The 16,267-nt window shown below is 33.8% G+C and overlaps 1 protein-coding gene across 9 annotated transcripts in view; it reads right to left on the bottom strand.

The window, feature by feature from the left end:
* Nucleotides 1-16,267, bottom strand: part of CNOT1 (CCR4-NOT transcription complex subunit 1) — a 93,114-nt gene that overhangs the window by 40,693 nt on the left and 36,154 nt on the right. For 8 of the 9 annotated variants that reach the window (XM_051974586.1, XM_051974581.1, XM_051974583.1 and 5 more), the window contains exons 9-16: nucleotides 15,277-15,403; nucleotides 15,005-15,115; nucleotides 13,521-13,691; nucleotides 12,951-13,078; nucleotides 9,741-9,981; nucleotides 7,729-7,848; nucleotides 6,702-6,824; nucleotides 6,313-6,464 (exon numbers count right to left, since the gene is read on the bottom strand). In XM_051974586.1, coding sequence (XP_051830546.1) covers nucleotides 6,313-6,464; nucleotides 6,702-6,824; nucleotides 7,729-7,848; nucleotides 9,741-9,981; nucleotides 12,951-13,078; nucleotides 13,521-13,691; nucleotides 15,005-15,115; nucleotides 15,277-15,403 — 1,173 coding nt within the window. The remainder of the gene's footprint in view (nucleotides 1-6,312; nucleotides 6,465-6,701; nucleotides 6,825-7,728; nucleotides 7,849-9,740; nucleotides 9,982-12,950; nucleotides 13,079-13,520; nucleotides 13,692-15,004; nucleotides 15,116-15,276; nucleotides 15,404-16,267) is intronic. The other variant, XM_051974585.1, reaches the window with a different exon arrangement.

The following is a 16,267-nucleotide window of genomic DNA, read 5'->3' on the forward strand; positions in this document are numbered from 1 at the left end:
TATGGAAGAAAATGTAAAGTATGTCACAGAAAAAATAACTTGACCTTCAAAACAGATCAAGGAGAAAGCATTTAAAATCATCAGACCATTTCCAGACCAAAGCCATAACCAAAAAGAAAAGAAAAAAAAAAAAACTGACCAAATCTCTTAGAATTAAAGGACAAACTAGAAACAGAATGAATTCATCAGTCACCTCCTGAAACATTAAAATCAAAACTTCCAAGAACATCATAGCCAAATCCAGAGCTTCCAGATCAAAGAAAAAATACTTTAAGCAGCCAGAAATAAAGAAATCAAGCATCAAGGAACAACAGTAGGATCACACATGATTTAGCAGCCATCACTAGAAAGAAGGAGAGAGGTAGGAAGATAATATTTCACTAGGCAAAGGGATATAAGCTGATTGCCAAGAATAACTTACCAAGAAACACTGAGTACAAAATCCTATAGAGAAAAAAAAAATGGACTTTTAATGAAAAAGGACTCCCAAACATTTGTGATGAAAAGACTAAATAAAAACTCTGAAAAGCAAATAGAGGAGACGAGAAAAATCCAAAAGGAACCATGAAAGTCACAAGGCACTAAACAAGAATATACTGCTCATGTTCTAATAGGAGGAGGTTTCACACACATCCCCTCTGACACCTATTGTCATTAGGGGTCACAGTTGTAATATTCAACAGCAAACCTCAGAGTGATTCTGTTATGTATTAATATTAAAAACAAAAAGGAAAAGGAAAAAAAAGAATGCAATGGGAAGAAGAAGAGGGAACAAGTTTAGGAAGTTAGGATTATATCACATAATTGAGGGACTTCAAAAGAAGTCTATATAAACAAACAAAAAAAAAAAAAATAGTAAAGCCGACACTCAAATCTCACTCTCAGCCAATCTGCTCAAAAGAAGAACACAAAAATACACCAGATACAGAAATATTTTTTACCCAACATGGAAACAGAAGGGGGAAAGGAAACTATATAGAATTAAAGAAAGAATGTTAAAGGAGGGGTTAGTATAAAGTGTTCAAAAATATTCATAGATTTTTTTTTCATGGCAAACTGATAACTGAAGGGGTCAATCCCCATTTATTAAAGTATAGATAAAGGAGTTATAGATATAAATGTGGAGCAAAATACCAATACAATGTAAGAAATAATAAAAGTGATACGTTTCTGAAAAAATTATCTAATGCAAAGCAAGGGGTTTACCAAACTACAAAATAATTTATTAAAAAAAAAAAAATACTGTAAACAAACTACGAAAGACTCTAGAATTCTGTTTAGCTTAATAAGCTCATATTATCCCAGAGTGTTAGTGATAAGATATGCTACCTTTTTCTTGACAAAAAAAGATACAATATAAACTAGGACCTTTTTTAAATGGTCAATCTGGAAATCATTGTTTTCTTTGACTATTTTTGCAACAAATGCTTTCTTTTATTTTCCCCCTTAAATGGAAGGAGAAAGGAAAGGGAACAAATACTGCTGATTTAAAAGACTTTTTTTAAACTTTTAGGTATTTTTTTTAAAAGAAGAAAAAATTTGAAGATCATAAGGGGGAAAATAAACAAAAATAAAGAAAAGCTTGGTCCATGAATGTTCTAACCAAAGGCTTTAGAAATTTGCTCCAAATACCTAAAAATTAAACAAAGTCTCAATGACTAGACAGAAAAAGAGCTTACAAAGCTTCAGAAAATTTAGAAAAATAAAATAAAAAACCTACTATACATAATAAATAAAATTTAAAAACCTATAAATCAATTAAAATGCAATTAAGCACTAGTACTTTACTTTGTTTCCTATGAAAAGGTGGCACCCAAAATAAATTGAGACAACAGGCATGAAGCTATGTCTCATGCTTGGGAGATAATGTGTGGCATTTTTTCTCTAAGGAAATAAGAGTTCTGACCTAGAGTCAGGACTTAGTTCAGCTTCCACCTTACAGGGCAAGTCACTTAAAATTTCTTTCTACTTGTTTCCCCATCTGAAAAACAGGGATAACAATAACATAGATCCATCTCATGGGATTGTTTCAAGTAATAACTTGACAACACATGTAGAGCTTTGCCAATCTGAAGTTGCTATTTAAAATGCTAGCAATTATTGTTGCTATAGCAGATTAGTAGCTAATAATGCCTAACAGGTTACAAATGGTTTTGTTATTGTAGAAGTATAAAAAATGTGAGTTATCAGGACAGAAAGATGACAAAATCTAAGATGAACCATTTCATTGGCATATACTGGAAGAAGTCACATATATCACATATTATTCCCTTCTTATAAAGAATCACTTAAATGATTAACACCAAAATTCTAACACTGTTTTGATTTCTTAAACTTAGGCAATTCCCCATTAACTCTTTATCAAAAAACACTATTCTAGAAAATGGCTTATACATTATCCTTCACATCCTTATATCAATTTAAAACATCAACTCATGTAAAATGCTTGAAGGTCAATGAGGTTCGGGCAAACAAGCTCAAACTCACCTCAATTTAAGTTTGGGGCTTTTAAGTCATAAAGAATGCAGACTCTGTGTATCAAATATGAGTTACTGTTCTGATCTTCACAGAAAAATACAGAGAGGCAGAAAGAAGTCAGGAAAAAACAGAAGAGAAAAGTGCATTATAGATTTCTTTATGAAGACACTCAAATCTATTTCTTTTATAAAGGGACCCATTTGACCACTAACTCTTATCATTTAGCATTTGGTTTTTTAGATCTAAAGTTAAAGGGTACAAATGACCCACAAAATGAAGCCTTGGGGACAAGAATGGTATCTAAATTGACTGCTCCAGAGCAAGTCTATTTTCACCATGTAGTATATATTTAAGAACAAAGTTAAGAGCAGAATCTTCTACTAGAATCTGACCATTTATAATTTGCAGACTGCTCTATCTTAAAATTTCCTAAGTTCATGGTTTCAAGTCAAATCTAAAACCATTCATTAAGTATTACTTATGTGTTAGATATTGTGCTAAACACAGGGGGATACAACCATAGCTAGCTACTGTGTGCCAGACATTGTGCTAAATATCTGACAAATTCTAGCTTATTTGTTCCTCACAATAAATCCTGGGAGGAGGGCGCTATTATCATCACTATCTTACAAGTTGACGAAACTGAAGCACAAAGAGATTAAATAATTGGCTCACAGCTAGTGACAGGCTGGATATGAACTCAGTTATTTAGGAAAATGGAAACCCTGCCCTCAAAGACTTCACATCTCAGTGAGGGAAATAACATGCAAATGACATAAGAAAACTCCTCTGCAGAAAAATTATGAAATGGGAGTTAGGTTTCTAAGCTAATCTATAAAAGCCTATTTAATCCATAATTTAAGTAAAATGTACATTAATGCAGAATACATTTGCAATAATAGATTTTAACTTTATCTCTCCTAATGCCTACAAAGAAAACTAAATTTCATGTTATCAGGTTGTATTCTTTCAGGAGCTTGAGAGATTTACAGTACTCATTCCTCATATCTAACTCCATTTCAAAAATTACTTATCATAACAAAGGCTGTGCCTAGACTTTTTGTCTTTTAAAAACAAGAAAGATGAAGGAGCTGGTAATAATGGTTCAAATAGATTGCTGAAGGATCCAGAATTCTATTCTTTGAGAATGAGTTGAAGGAACTGGGTATGTTTAGTCTTTGTAGGATTCTGGCTTTTAATCCATTCTGCTAACCGCTTCGGGTATGTTTAGTCTTAAAAAGACATAGGTGAGGAGGGAGAAGGGTTTGGGTTTTGTTTTTTGTTTTTGTTTATTTGGGAGGATTAAACTTATGTTTGGCTTCAGAAAGCCAGTAGCAATGATGGTTAGACAACATAAAAAGACAAATTTAAGCTTGAAACCAGGAAAAACATGCTAACAATTAGAGCTGTCCAAGAATGGAATTGGCTGCCCTAAAAGAATGACAGGTTCCCCTTCCTTCCAAGACTTCCAGGTCTTCAAGCAGACAATGACCACTTGTCAGTATGTTCACGCAAAAAGTTGTTCCTAATTTTCCAATTTAACTAACAAAATAAAAATGGGATTAGTCCATTATCTTTAGTTTTAGAAAAGATTTTAATAAGCAAGGAAACTTCCTATATTGTCCAAGAGGTGGCACTGCTGCACCATACCAGATTTATTGGAAACTGGAGAAAAGGAGGACATATGCAAAATATATTCTAGAATGCTCTCATGCCAGGTACTCATTAAAAAATTAAGTTCTTGTACCTCGGATTTACCTTAGTCAGATCCACTATTCTACTTAACCTATTACTTTCTGAATTTCACGGACTGAATTTGAGTTCTTTAATCCAAATGTATAAACTAACAGAGCAAAAATAAATCATAGTTTCAAAGAAAGATGTAAAGTAATATGAATGATATCTTCTATCCCTAAACTGAAACACTTCCAGCCAATATTGGTAATTCCTGAATCCTTTTCCAATTCAGTTCAAAATGCTGAATAAATGTGCTAAAACTACATATATAAACTTACTTAGGTATATTGCAGGTCCCAGTATTTTTGTACAGGATCCAAAATAGGGTTCATTAATAGCATAATGACTGGTCAAAATACAATAGGAAAAATACTTTCTACCTAACCACAACCTGTCAAAGTGAGAAACATCCATTAGAAAACAACACGACAAAACAAAAAGCAACATTTAGAGAAGACCCCCTAAATTTTGGTTTGGGTTTTTGGCCATGTGTGAGAAGAGAAGTAAATCACTTAAACCCTCCCGGGTTTGTTTCCACATCAGAAAAAAAGAGTCAAGACTCAAAAGAGATGTTATCTAAGGTCCTCTACAATTCAATCTATAATTTTATCATCCAAATATCCCCAGAGCCACAATCCTTAATATAAACTCTAAGAAGCAACTGTGACCATGTCCTGCAAATAGTGCTGAAGCTGAAGTCCAGAATCTGACTCTCAATGCTAATTTGATCACTGGCAAACCACTGAATGACTTTAGGTCCCTTCCCACTCTAAATCTATGATCAATGGAAGCATTTATAAAGTATGTATTACATACTAAGAACTGGGAATAAAAGGACATGGAATAAAACATTCCTTATCACACATTCTGACGAGACACACAAATACACACATGTATATTGAGAAAAACACATAAACTGAAAACAGTTAAATCCAAGGTAATTTGGAAGGAAGAGCATTAGGCTTAATAGAAGTCGTGCATGAACTGTGTCTTAAAAGAGAATGACCTTAGCAAACAGTGCTGAGAAGGACCTGCATTTCCAGAATGTGCAACAGCAACAGTAAATGCAGGCAAAGACAGCAAATGGAGCATTGGAGAATCAAGAATGAGAAGAAAAAACAGTGTGGCTAAATTGCAGAACACGGGAGAGAGAACAACACCTGAGACCAGAAGGATATGTAAGAAGAAGCCTCCAGAGGAGGCCTAGACGAAGGTGACAGCAGTATGAGTGGAGGAGGGGCCAGAAAGGAGGGGTTCTTTTAAGACACAAAACTTAAATAGTAAAACCCTTATAAGGTCACAGTAATTGGGAGACAAATATTCAGTAGTTGATGAAATGTTTGTTATTTCCAAATATAAACTAAATAAAGAGAATTCATCAAAATGTTCTAAGTAAAAGCCCTTCTATAATAAGAATGTAGGACTGATAATTATTATTTTAAAGAGATCTGGCTCAAGTCTTCGTTTCATAAGAACAGCCTTTGCCTTCAAACCCTCTAAGTGTTAAGAGAAAACGAAATGGAGAAAGACTTTTTTCCAAAAAAAAAAAAAAGCTATTATTTATGTTAGGACAGTGGTACACAGCTGGTGGAGCTATGAGGCAGCATAATGATTCTGCATAATATGCCTAACCTATCCTGACTGATTCAAAGAGATCTGACCAGAGCAAAGACCCTAAGGAAGCCAAAGACCAAAAGTTTCCATTTACAGCAAAATAATCATAGGCAGAACATTTTGTAATAGAAAATATCTATATTAAAAAAAAGTAAAATAAAATTGGGGAATGTCTACACAAAGTATTGTACATGACTTTAATTTACCACAACGTAAAAAAAGGATAAAAAAAGAAACAATGTTATTTATTTTTATTTATTATTTTAATTTATAATATTAACATTATTATTTATATTAGTCACAAAAGAATAGCATGTAGAATACTATTGGCTACACTAAGATAAGGTCAGTGTGTTCATTAACTTTGCTGAATTGGTTTACCTGGAGGGAAGGAATGTACTCAAGACTGACTGATATATAAAAACAAGCACTGTTATTGTTTCATTCCCATATTTCAAGTACATTTCCCACAAACATTCTTACCCCGCACAAGCCTGCAGACAAGCCAACATCGTTGCCAGTGTTTCTGGAGGAAGCTGAGCACTTTTTGGCTGATCTTTCTCTGGGGCAAGGCCGCCCAAGATGGAAGGGCACCGTCTCTTTAAGAAAGTCATACACGCCTGGATGAAGGGCTCCTGAGGAAGAGAAAGTCTCAATCTATTTGAATTTCATCTCAATTGTTATCAGACAGAATAATGCACTAAGCTACTACAGCTCAATAGGGTTTTTTAAGGGGACAAGGGATGGGGAACTGAACTATCAGACCAAAAACATTTTCCACATCTTCAATGCTACATAACTAGATCACTTCTTTAGCAATTTTTCATCACCAAAATTAAAATTCAGAAATGAAAGGAAAAATCCTGCTTTACCCCATGCTCCCGAATTTTATCTGTGAGCCATTTGTCAAGTTTGAGGTATTCCCGACGAGAGGCAAGTGCAGCAAGGTCAATAACAAAGGCAAATGGAGTACCATTTAGCAGCATTGACAAGGCCTAAAGAAAAAAAATTAGAGACTACTAGTCAAAAGATCAGTAACTTTCCCTCTCTGTCTTATTCTTTCTAATCCCTCTCATTTTCACAAACAAGTCTAAAGCATGCTGCTACTATTTTCTTGGCAACAACAAAAATAGTTTGGTACTATTTAGTATAGCATTATGTCTTGCTTACAATAAGAACTAATGTTCTAAATGTAAAAGCATGACACTACCTTCCAACTAAACTTGACCTTGTGCTTTCCAAAATACCTGAAAACCTACAGCTAAGTGACAGCATAGAGTAAGACAACGACTTTTTACTCAAATGGTAAATTGAAGCCATAATCTATATCCCATCTAAAACATCTCTGCACAAACTTACTCTAACAAAAACTCAACTGAAACATCAGAAATATAAAGCACACCCAGAGAGCAATAATGATGCAACAAAGATAACTACCTTTCAGGAGGCCCTGTTGGTCCTATCAGACCAGCTATGCTACCAAAAGCTGCATCCCAAATAAATAAAAGTCCATAGAAAGGCGATAGATACCTCAAAGAAACAGTAACAAAAACATCACACATAAAAATAGCCAAAAATTGAAAACCTTCAGATGGCTTAAAGACCACAGAAGCTATAATACAATGAATGGTTAAAAAACATTAAACCTCCTAGAAGCACACTAATACCATCACCTTCTGATAACAATTAAGGAAAATTAAGGAAAACTAAGTGTGCAGTACCTGCTGAGCAAAATTAACAAGCTGGCTGACCTAACAAGGAAAAAAAAAGTCTAAATCCTTATATGGTCAAAGCTTGTTATATTGTCAATTATTCCTAGAGAAATCGTTTGTAGTAGAGTATTATCATAAACCAAAAAAAAAAAAAAAAAGCAATGACAAAGTATAACCCCCAACTCACCTTCAAGTCCTGGGCCACATCAAGAATCCGTGACAATTTGGCCTGGTCATACTGCTCTCCTCGCATATACCATTCTGCCATGGCGTGCATGATAAGCTGGCGAATTGAGGGAGACTGTCCCTAAAGGAGAGGAAGGGGCAGAGGAGCAAGGCGATTTTATAAACAACTATCACACAACTCTATTTTAATTTTTTACCAGAGATTATCTACACATTAAAAGCATGAGCATCTGGTGAATCAGCCCAATCAAAATATATGAACTTTCTGATAAAAACCAGAAGCTTAGTTAAGAAAACAGATTCCATCATCTTAAGTTTGTCTCTGCCTAGAAGTTTTAGTTCAATTAAAAGAAAGCCTATTACCATAGTAAAATAGAAGCAATTTTAAGATACGCTACACTCTGAGTGAGACTTGTGGTAAATTCATTCAAGTACCATAAATCTCAAGATAATAAAATGTCTAATTCTCAAAGACCAGAAAAATATAACATAAAAATTTTTCACTCTTTTAAACTGTAAAGGCTGATCAAAACTGGCCCAAGCACTTAATTATGGCACCTATATTATTTCTTAATACTGTTTTAAATAGTTCACTCTTAAATTATAAAAATGCCTCTATTATTTCTACTGAAACTTTAACTTGTCTAAACTGACCGAGAAGACAACACATCCATAGTTTGTGTTTTTGTTTTTTTCTGATAAAAGGTTTCATTTCTAAGACAAGAAATGATTTTGATGGTCTAAGAGCCACTCTTCAATACATAAATGGTTAGGAATTATAAACACAGTTTTCAGAGGAAGAAATTCAAATTAGCACTCTTGGTGCTGATCCATCCATTCTGAAAAGCAATTTGGAATTGGGCCCATTAAATTTTATAACCTATGACCCAGTTACCCAACTATGAGAGCTACACTCCAAGGAGATCTAAGAACAATTTGTATGGACAAAAATGTTTACAACAGGTTGTTTCTCATGGTGACAAAGAATTAAAAACTAGGGAAACCTGTGAATCAAAAAATGGATGAACAAATTATGGCACATGAATTATAATGGAATACTATTATGCTCTAAGAAATAATGAAGGGCACAGGTTCAGAGGAAACTTAAAAACTTGCATAAATTGATACAGAATGAAATGAGTACAACACAAGAAAAAAAATTATGACAATATTGTATAAACAAACAATTTTCAAAGAAAAAAAGATTGTACTTCTTATTCACCAGAATGCAGATTCACTGACTAGAAAGCAATAAGCAAACTAAAATACATAACTATTTAAAGAGCCTTAAACAGCAATTATTAAGCTAAATGAAATTAAATTGCACATCTGAAAATAAAATTATTTTTATAATGACAGTCTTCAGTGCCTTAAAGTAGGAAGGTCATACTTACAAGGCTTAGATTAAAGTGAAAAGATTTCCTAGCTACTTCGAGAAACAATGTTTGTTTGTTTTTTAATGTCTTTGCCAAGAAAAAAAAAAGATAAAGCATACATGATTTCCATGTTCTAATATAATCTTGTTTTGAGAACAGAGCTCAAAGATTAACAATATACATGCATGTGTAACAAACAAGTAGAATCACAACATGTTTTAGAACTGTGGGTGAATTCTTTTGGCAATAAGTTAGCATACAGAAGTTAAGGGGGAAAAAAAGAATATTGGAAATTTTTTGGAAACAAGTACAAATACCAGAAACATGGATTATTAAGGATTAGTCAGAAGGAAACGTTCAAGAAAATTCTGCCTATCAAATACAATGAAAAATATTCCATCATTAGAGAAATGGCATCAGATCTACAGCTAGTAAGGACTTCAGCTGACAAAACTGAGGCAAAAAGAGCTCTACCTACTTAGGATCACAGAGCTAGAAGTCTATGCCTTAAATACAGGTCTTCCTAAGTCACTTAGTACCATGAAGTTTCGGGACAGAATGGAGACATTTTAAAACACAAGAATTTTTTCAGAGGAAAAAATAATTAAGTGAAACAGGCAAAGTGGTGAATTCTTACCTGCCCATGCCAGGCATAGTGCAAAATAATGGCAGAGTTGGGATGGTTTCCAAGGAAAATTGGCATCAGGGTGGAGATGAGTTCATGGCGCAGTGTATGCCAAGAAGTGTTGATTTGTAGTAAGGCCAATACCAACATATCTGGACAGTGCTTGATGGGAAAGCTGAAGAGCTGTTTGACCTGCTCATACTGTCCCACCTCTGCTAGTCGCAAGAGAGATTCAATCAAGTCCAGGCTCTTCCTAACCAAAATAGAAGTTAGATAGCATATGAGAATAAACATCCCCAAAAATTAAGTTTTCTAAATTAAGCCACCATTTTTTGGCTATTTAGACCAAGATTCTATAATATAAAAATATTACTATCCTTAAGGTTATACACTCAACAAGAAACCAAAGGCCCTTATTTCTTAAAAACTATTATTTTGGCTAAACTTATGCTAATATTTCATCAATGAAAGAGAATAATGATCATCTCTATACTAATGATCCCCAGATCTCCGTGAATCTTTCTATCTCCTGAACTTCAGCTTCTTGTCAGAATTTGCCTATTAGGCATTTCAAACTGGATGTCCCAAAGAGATCCTAAATTCAATAACTTTCCCCCAAATCCTTTTCCATCTTCCACATTTCTAAGTTTGACATAATTTAATGCCTGTCTCTGTTCCTATATCTTGCCAAAAATCCCTTCTCTCCACTCCTAAAGCTACCATCTTGGTTCAGGCTGTCATCATTGCTCACCTACACTCTTCTAACAGCTTCCCTATTAGTCTGTGTCTTGAGTCTCTTCCCACTACATACTTCTAACATATCCATCCTACACAAAGCACTAGCAATGTAACATTAAAGACAAATCTAAATATACAAACTCTGTTCAAATAACCCCAATAGAAGCCTAATTTTCCTCTAGGAAAAAAAAAAAGTCCTCTATTCAGCTACTAAAACCTGACACAACCTAGCTCCAAGATATCAACATCATTTCCTCTCAAAAACTTTGCAATTTTGCCAAACTGACCTTTCCCATGTATTTACTCCATTTGTTACTTTTATCTTCATTTGCCCTGGCTATCCCTCATGCATGCAATGCAAACCATTCTCATCTCAACCTCAGTCATTCTTCCTTATGCTCATGCATCACTTTTTATGTGAAGCCTTTCCTAATACCCCAATTTTTATACAACTTTCAGCTTATTTGTATTTGTCTTAATGTTTATTCTGTATACATACATATATGCATACACATAATTATATGTGAGTGTGTATTTGTTGTCTTTCCCATTAAAATGTATGATATTCACAAGGAGGGAATATTTCATTTCATGTATGTATGCACTCCTAGCACAGTGCCAAGCACACAACAGACACTTCTTGAATATTTGATTGTGGTCATTTATTTTGCTTGACTTTCATTACTGACAATAAAGGACAAGTCATGACAGAATTACAAGACCGCAGATCTAAAGGTGGAAGGAACTTTAGAATTCATTGCTTTGATACCCCATCCCAACCCCCCATTACCATGCAGAAGAAACTGAGACTTAGTTTAAGTAATTTGCCCAGTTTACACAACAAAGGCCAGATTTGAACTTAGGTTGTCTTTTCTCTAAGTCCATACTCATATCATGCTGCATCTCATCATTGGGAAGTATTTTTTTTTTTAAGTGCCATGCCTCTATTAACAAACTTTAAATCAAAGGTAGCAATCCTTTGGCTAAACTGCATTATCTCACAGGTTTAACTGCCAAAAAGAGTGACACCTATTTATACCCATAATAGAGCCTAAAGTCTTCAAGGTTACTTATCCTAACAACTTCAAGATGGAACTACAACTATGAAACTTTGTTTTCTTTATAAGTATGATGTGACAGTTCCAACTTTGCAAAGCATCTCTACTGAAAATGGAAAAGAGGATTTGAGGAATTTATGCTCTCAAACATAATAATTCTATGGGGGAAAAAAAAAGCTGAAAAATTCATCCATTTTTTCAATCTGGAGGCCTCTATTTTCCCACAAAGAAACAGTGATTATTGTCTTTCAGAATGAGGAGGGAAGGGTGCCAACAGCCAACAGCTGGGGAAGATTTTTGAAAATACACCAGAATGGGAAGCTTCTCCTTTAATACTGGTGAAGCCAAGACTTTTCTCCCCAGCCCATGACTTATTCCTGAGCCAACACTAAATCTTCAACTCTTGAGGGGGAAGAAAGTGTTCCCATTCCCCAAGTGATTAAAACCTAGAAATGTACTAAAAAATTGCCATATTTCTGAAATAATTGTAGGTTATATTGCTTTTTATTTATGTGGTCTTCAATAGTTTTTAATTTTATAGAAAAATGGGGAGGGAACAGGACACTATACACATTCTCACCAAAAATCAGCTTTAAACAGAGAGATGAGTAAATAAACTCAGAGAAAAGTAAATAAATGAGTAAATAAAATCAGAGAGAAAAGAGAAGGTAGTTTCTCATTCATTTTGCAAATGATATGTTTTAAAATCACTTCAACTGTAATATTTTAATGGATACAAAAACATCGTTTCTAAACGGTTGGTTTTATATACGTCCCTAACATGAAAAGAAAGCTAGAAAACTTAGCTAATTTTAAGTTAATAAATAATTAAGTAACAGGACAAAAACAATCCATTTTACCAGCAGAAAAATACATCTCAAACTCTTCAGCTCACCCCCCCAACCCTCACAAGATAAATCAGTTTATCTTTTTAGATGAAGTAAACCTATATGGTTCTACTAATTAAATAACAATTATGCTGCTGTTTTATCTTGTCTTTAAAAAAGAAAGATAAGAGAAAGGGGAAGGGGGAAAGCAAATAAAAAAGGAAAGGAGAAAAGATCTAATTAATACTTTATTTCGGGAAGTATGGATTTCTAGCCTCAACTCCAATAACCACACATTAACATTCTCAAACTTGAAACAAGCCTAATATAAGCTAGCTCAAGAATAAGGAACTACATACAAGACTTATAAGAGGAAGTTTGAAGGAAATGTTATAACACAGCTTGTCTCTTGCACCAGAAGAAAACAGTCAAAGGTAACTCTTCACGTAGCCAACTTTAAAGTATATGACAAGAGACTACAAAGTTACTTAGATCCAATACACAACGCATTGAATTTATTAGTTATTAAAAGTTATCCATCTCAAAAGAGAGAAGAGAGATCCAATTCCCATTATAGGAAAAAAAGAAATATGATTTACCATGTGGCAATTTCTCGATTGTCATCCTCTGGTGGTGCTTTGAGGATATCAGTGGCAACTGTGTGACAGGGATAGTCAGCAAAGCAGAAGATTTCAGGATTTATCAGCGAATGCTGAATGAAAGAGAGCTAGAACAAGAAAAAACACAAACTTTATTGTATTGTATTGTATTTCTTGTACTTAGGATTTGCTGATTGAACTCCACCAAATTTAAGATGTCTTTTACATAAATGAAGCACCAAAATGTCATACTAAACAGTATAAAATAATGGGAAAATAGGAGTCTCTCCATACACTCTTCAATGCCTACAAATCACTGCTATAAAATACAAAGGAAAGCATTGCAATGATTTGCTTCTGGGAGTCTTGTGCAAACAGCTAGACGGTTCTATCTAGATTAAGCATACCTTACATTTCAACTAAAGCTATATACATAAGTGCTATCATATTTTTTTTTTTTTAAGTTTAAAACAAGAACTCAAGTAATAAAGATACAAGGTACAATATCCACCAGGTAAATACTGTTATTACTTACTTACTTCTTGGAAAAGTTATTAAATGTAGGTTTACCTGGCCCTCTGCATGTTTCCAAGGCCTATAAATAAGATCCACTGGGAAGACTTCCAAGCCCAAACCTCTCTGAATGCCATATACTACGTTCTGAAGTCCTTTGCTGTCACGAATTTGAAATCCAGGATGGTCCAGTTCATAAGTTACTTCCTTGAAATTCAAACTTGGATTCTAAAACCAGGAGAGAAAGATATAAACAAATAAGCCAACAGCACAACTTAGGGCCATCTGAAATTGCAGTTGGGGAAAGTTTGTAGGTTGCTATTCTTTTCCCTTTATAATAGTACTATTAAAACAATATTACCAGACCACGAAGATTCAATCTAAAGAGAATAAAGGCGGGAATGCCCAACTTTAGTAGAAGTTATTTTTAAAAATAATGAACAGACTATAGGAAAGCTATGACTCTTCATATGTTTTGAGCATTCTCCATTGTCAAAATTTTACCACTTTTACGAGGAACAGAAAGATACAAAAAGGGGGGCAGGGGGGAAATGTAAGACATCTATCATGACCAACCACATGAAACTTAAAAACAGCCCAATGGTTGAAATGATGATGTTGAAGCTTTAGTTAATACTCTCTATAAGCTAGATTATGTATAATCCTTCTAACCAAAGACAAGATTTAAATACATGTATTAATTAAACTGAATTAAATGATGCCCACATTATTTAAAAAAATTAAGGTTATAATTTAATCTGAGTAACAACCAATTCCTTTTTAAAACAAAAATTCAAGTACAAACTCTTTATGTGAAATTAGTCTTTTCTAGATCACTATTTTTCATCTCAATTTACAAGAAAATTGCTCTACACTGCTAACAAGATGAAGAGGAAAGGCTCATTTAAAAGTCTTTTTTAAAAATATTTCAAAAAATTTTAAATTTTAAAAAATAAATGTAAAAGCTGGTCAACAGGTATATACCATAATGGGAGCAAAAGTGACAAAGAAAAGAAATTAGCTTAAGTATAAATCTAAATTAAGATACAACCTAAAATCATCATCATGACTTTTTGTTTGGGTGCCAACAGCTCTAAAAATTTACTTCATTTCAATACTTCCTTTCAATTATATTTAAAATGCCATTTAGTTTAGGTCCTAAGCAGAATTTTAACATTCCAGAAATAGTGTATTCAAGATGTAGTAACACAGCTTGTGATTAAGCTAACGGTAAGGGAAATTGGAGTATATAACGTTTTATAATTTTAGGCACTATCCTTGAGAAAATTCTATTATTATACCCAATTATCCTATCTTTTAGTGCCCAAAAGAAGTCTTCAAAGGTGTAATTCCAAAGGAATGAACACTGGTATCCAAGTTCTATTTATTTGTTCACCTAACTGTTTTTCTATTTGATCTGCTAGGGAAATGTGGTAAAGGAATACAGCTAACCTTCAACCAGTCAGCTCACTTCTTAATATGTCTTCCTTTTGGAATCTACTTCACATAACACTTTAAAAAGTGAATGGCAACAAACTCACCAACTCTTTGAGAACGTCAATCAAGACTTCAACATTCCAGGTATGGGCCTGTGCACCATCACTTTTATCTTTTCCATCACTCCATATTCCACTGCCAGGAGCTGAGATAGACTGAAAAAGAACTTTTCATTAGCAAATAAAATATAAGAAAGGAAACATAAAGGAAATATAAGAAATGATAGGTGGTAATAACCACAGAAAAATTTAATTCCAATGAAGAAAATAAGACTATTACAAATTAGTCGGTAAAAGGTTTGATCTCTGACACTCACTTGTAACGGAATGCCATCTGTCAATCCTGAATGAGTCCGAGCCATCATTCCCAAAACCCTGGCAACCTGAGCAGCTGTGACCTCTCGAACACCAAACTGCACGATTATATTGCGACATTCTTCAATACTGAAAGAAAAATGTCAACTTTATAACAGGATGCTATACTAAAAAATGAAACAATCAATAAATATTTGTTAACTGTCTACTGTGTGCAAGTCATGATGCTAAGTACCAGGTATTGATACAAAGAAACATAAAGAACAGTCTCTATTCTCAAAAAGCATAGTCTAGCCATGGAACTTTTCAGTGAACTTTGTTAATAGTCAAAATAAATGTAGTATGATCAGCACTTTTTGAAGGATGTTTGTATATATTACATAGTCTGCATAATCTGGCCCCTTTGTATTATTTTAAGATTGGTAGACTGGGAATACAAAATCTATTTAACTAAACGTAAGGACAAAAGAATAATCACAAATGGAAACAATTTACATTGGAAATTATTGTGGGTAGAGAATAATACTACTGCATTGTTGGTAGATGTCTCAAAAACAATTTAAAATAATGAAAAGAAGCTGTTTAACATGGTCATAACCTCTGATCCAAAGGTTTTATGGCCACACATTTATACCCAAATGAAGGAGGGTTATAGAATTAAAAAAAAAAAAAAAAAAAAAAGCTAAATGCCCATTGACCTAAGAATAGCTAATAAGTTATGATAGGTATATGAATGAATACAACATTTCTATAGAAAGGGCAAGTGGTTGGTGGAGCGAACATCAGGATGGAGTCAGGAAGATTCAAATTCAGTCTTCACACTTACTAGTTGGGTAATGCATGAGCAAGTCATTAAACTTCTGTCTGCCTCCTCATTTGCAACCTTCCTACTTGGGTTGTTGTGAGGATCAAATGGGACAATAATTTTAAAGCACTTAGCAAGTGCCTGGAACATAGTACAAACTATATAAATATTAGCTGTTTATTATTATT

This window comes from Antechinus flavipes, chromosome 2, assembly GCF_016432865.1.
Source record: "Antechinus flavipes isolate AdamAnt ecotype Samford, QLD, Australia chromosome 2, AdamAnt_v2, whole genome shotgun sequence".
Lineage (NCBI taxonomy): Eukaryota > Metazoa > Chordata > Mammalia > Dasyuromorphia > Dasyuridae > Antechinus > Antechinus flavipes.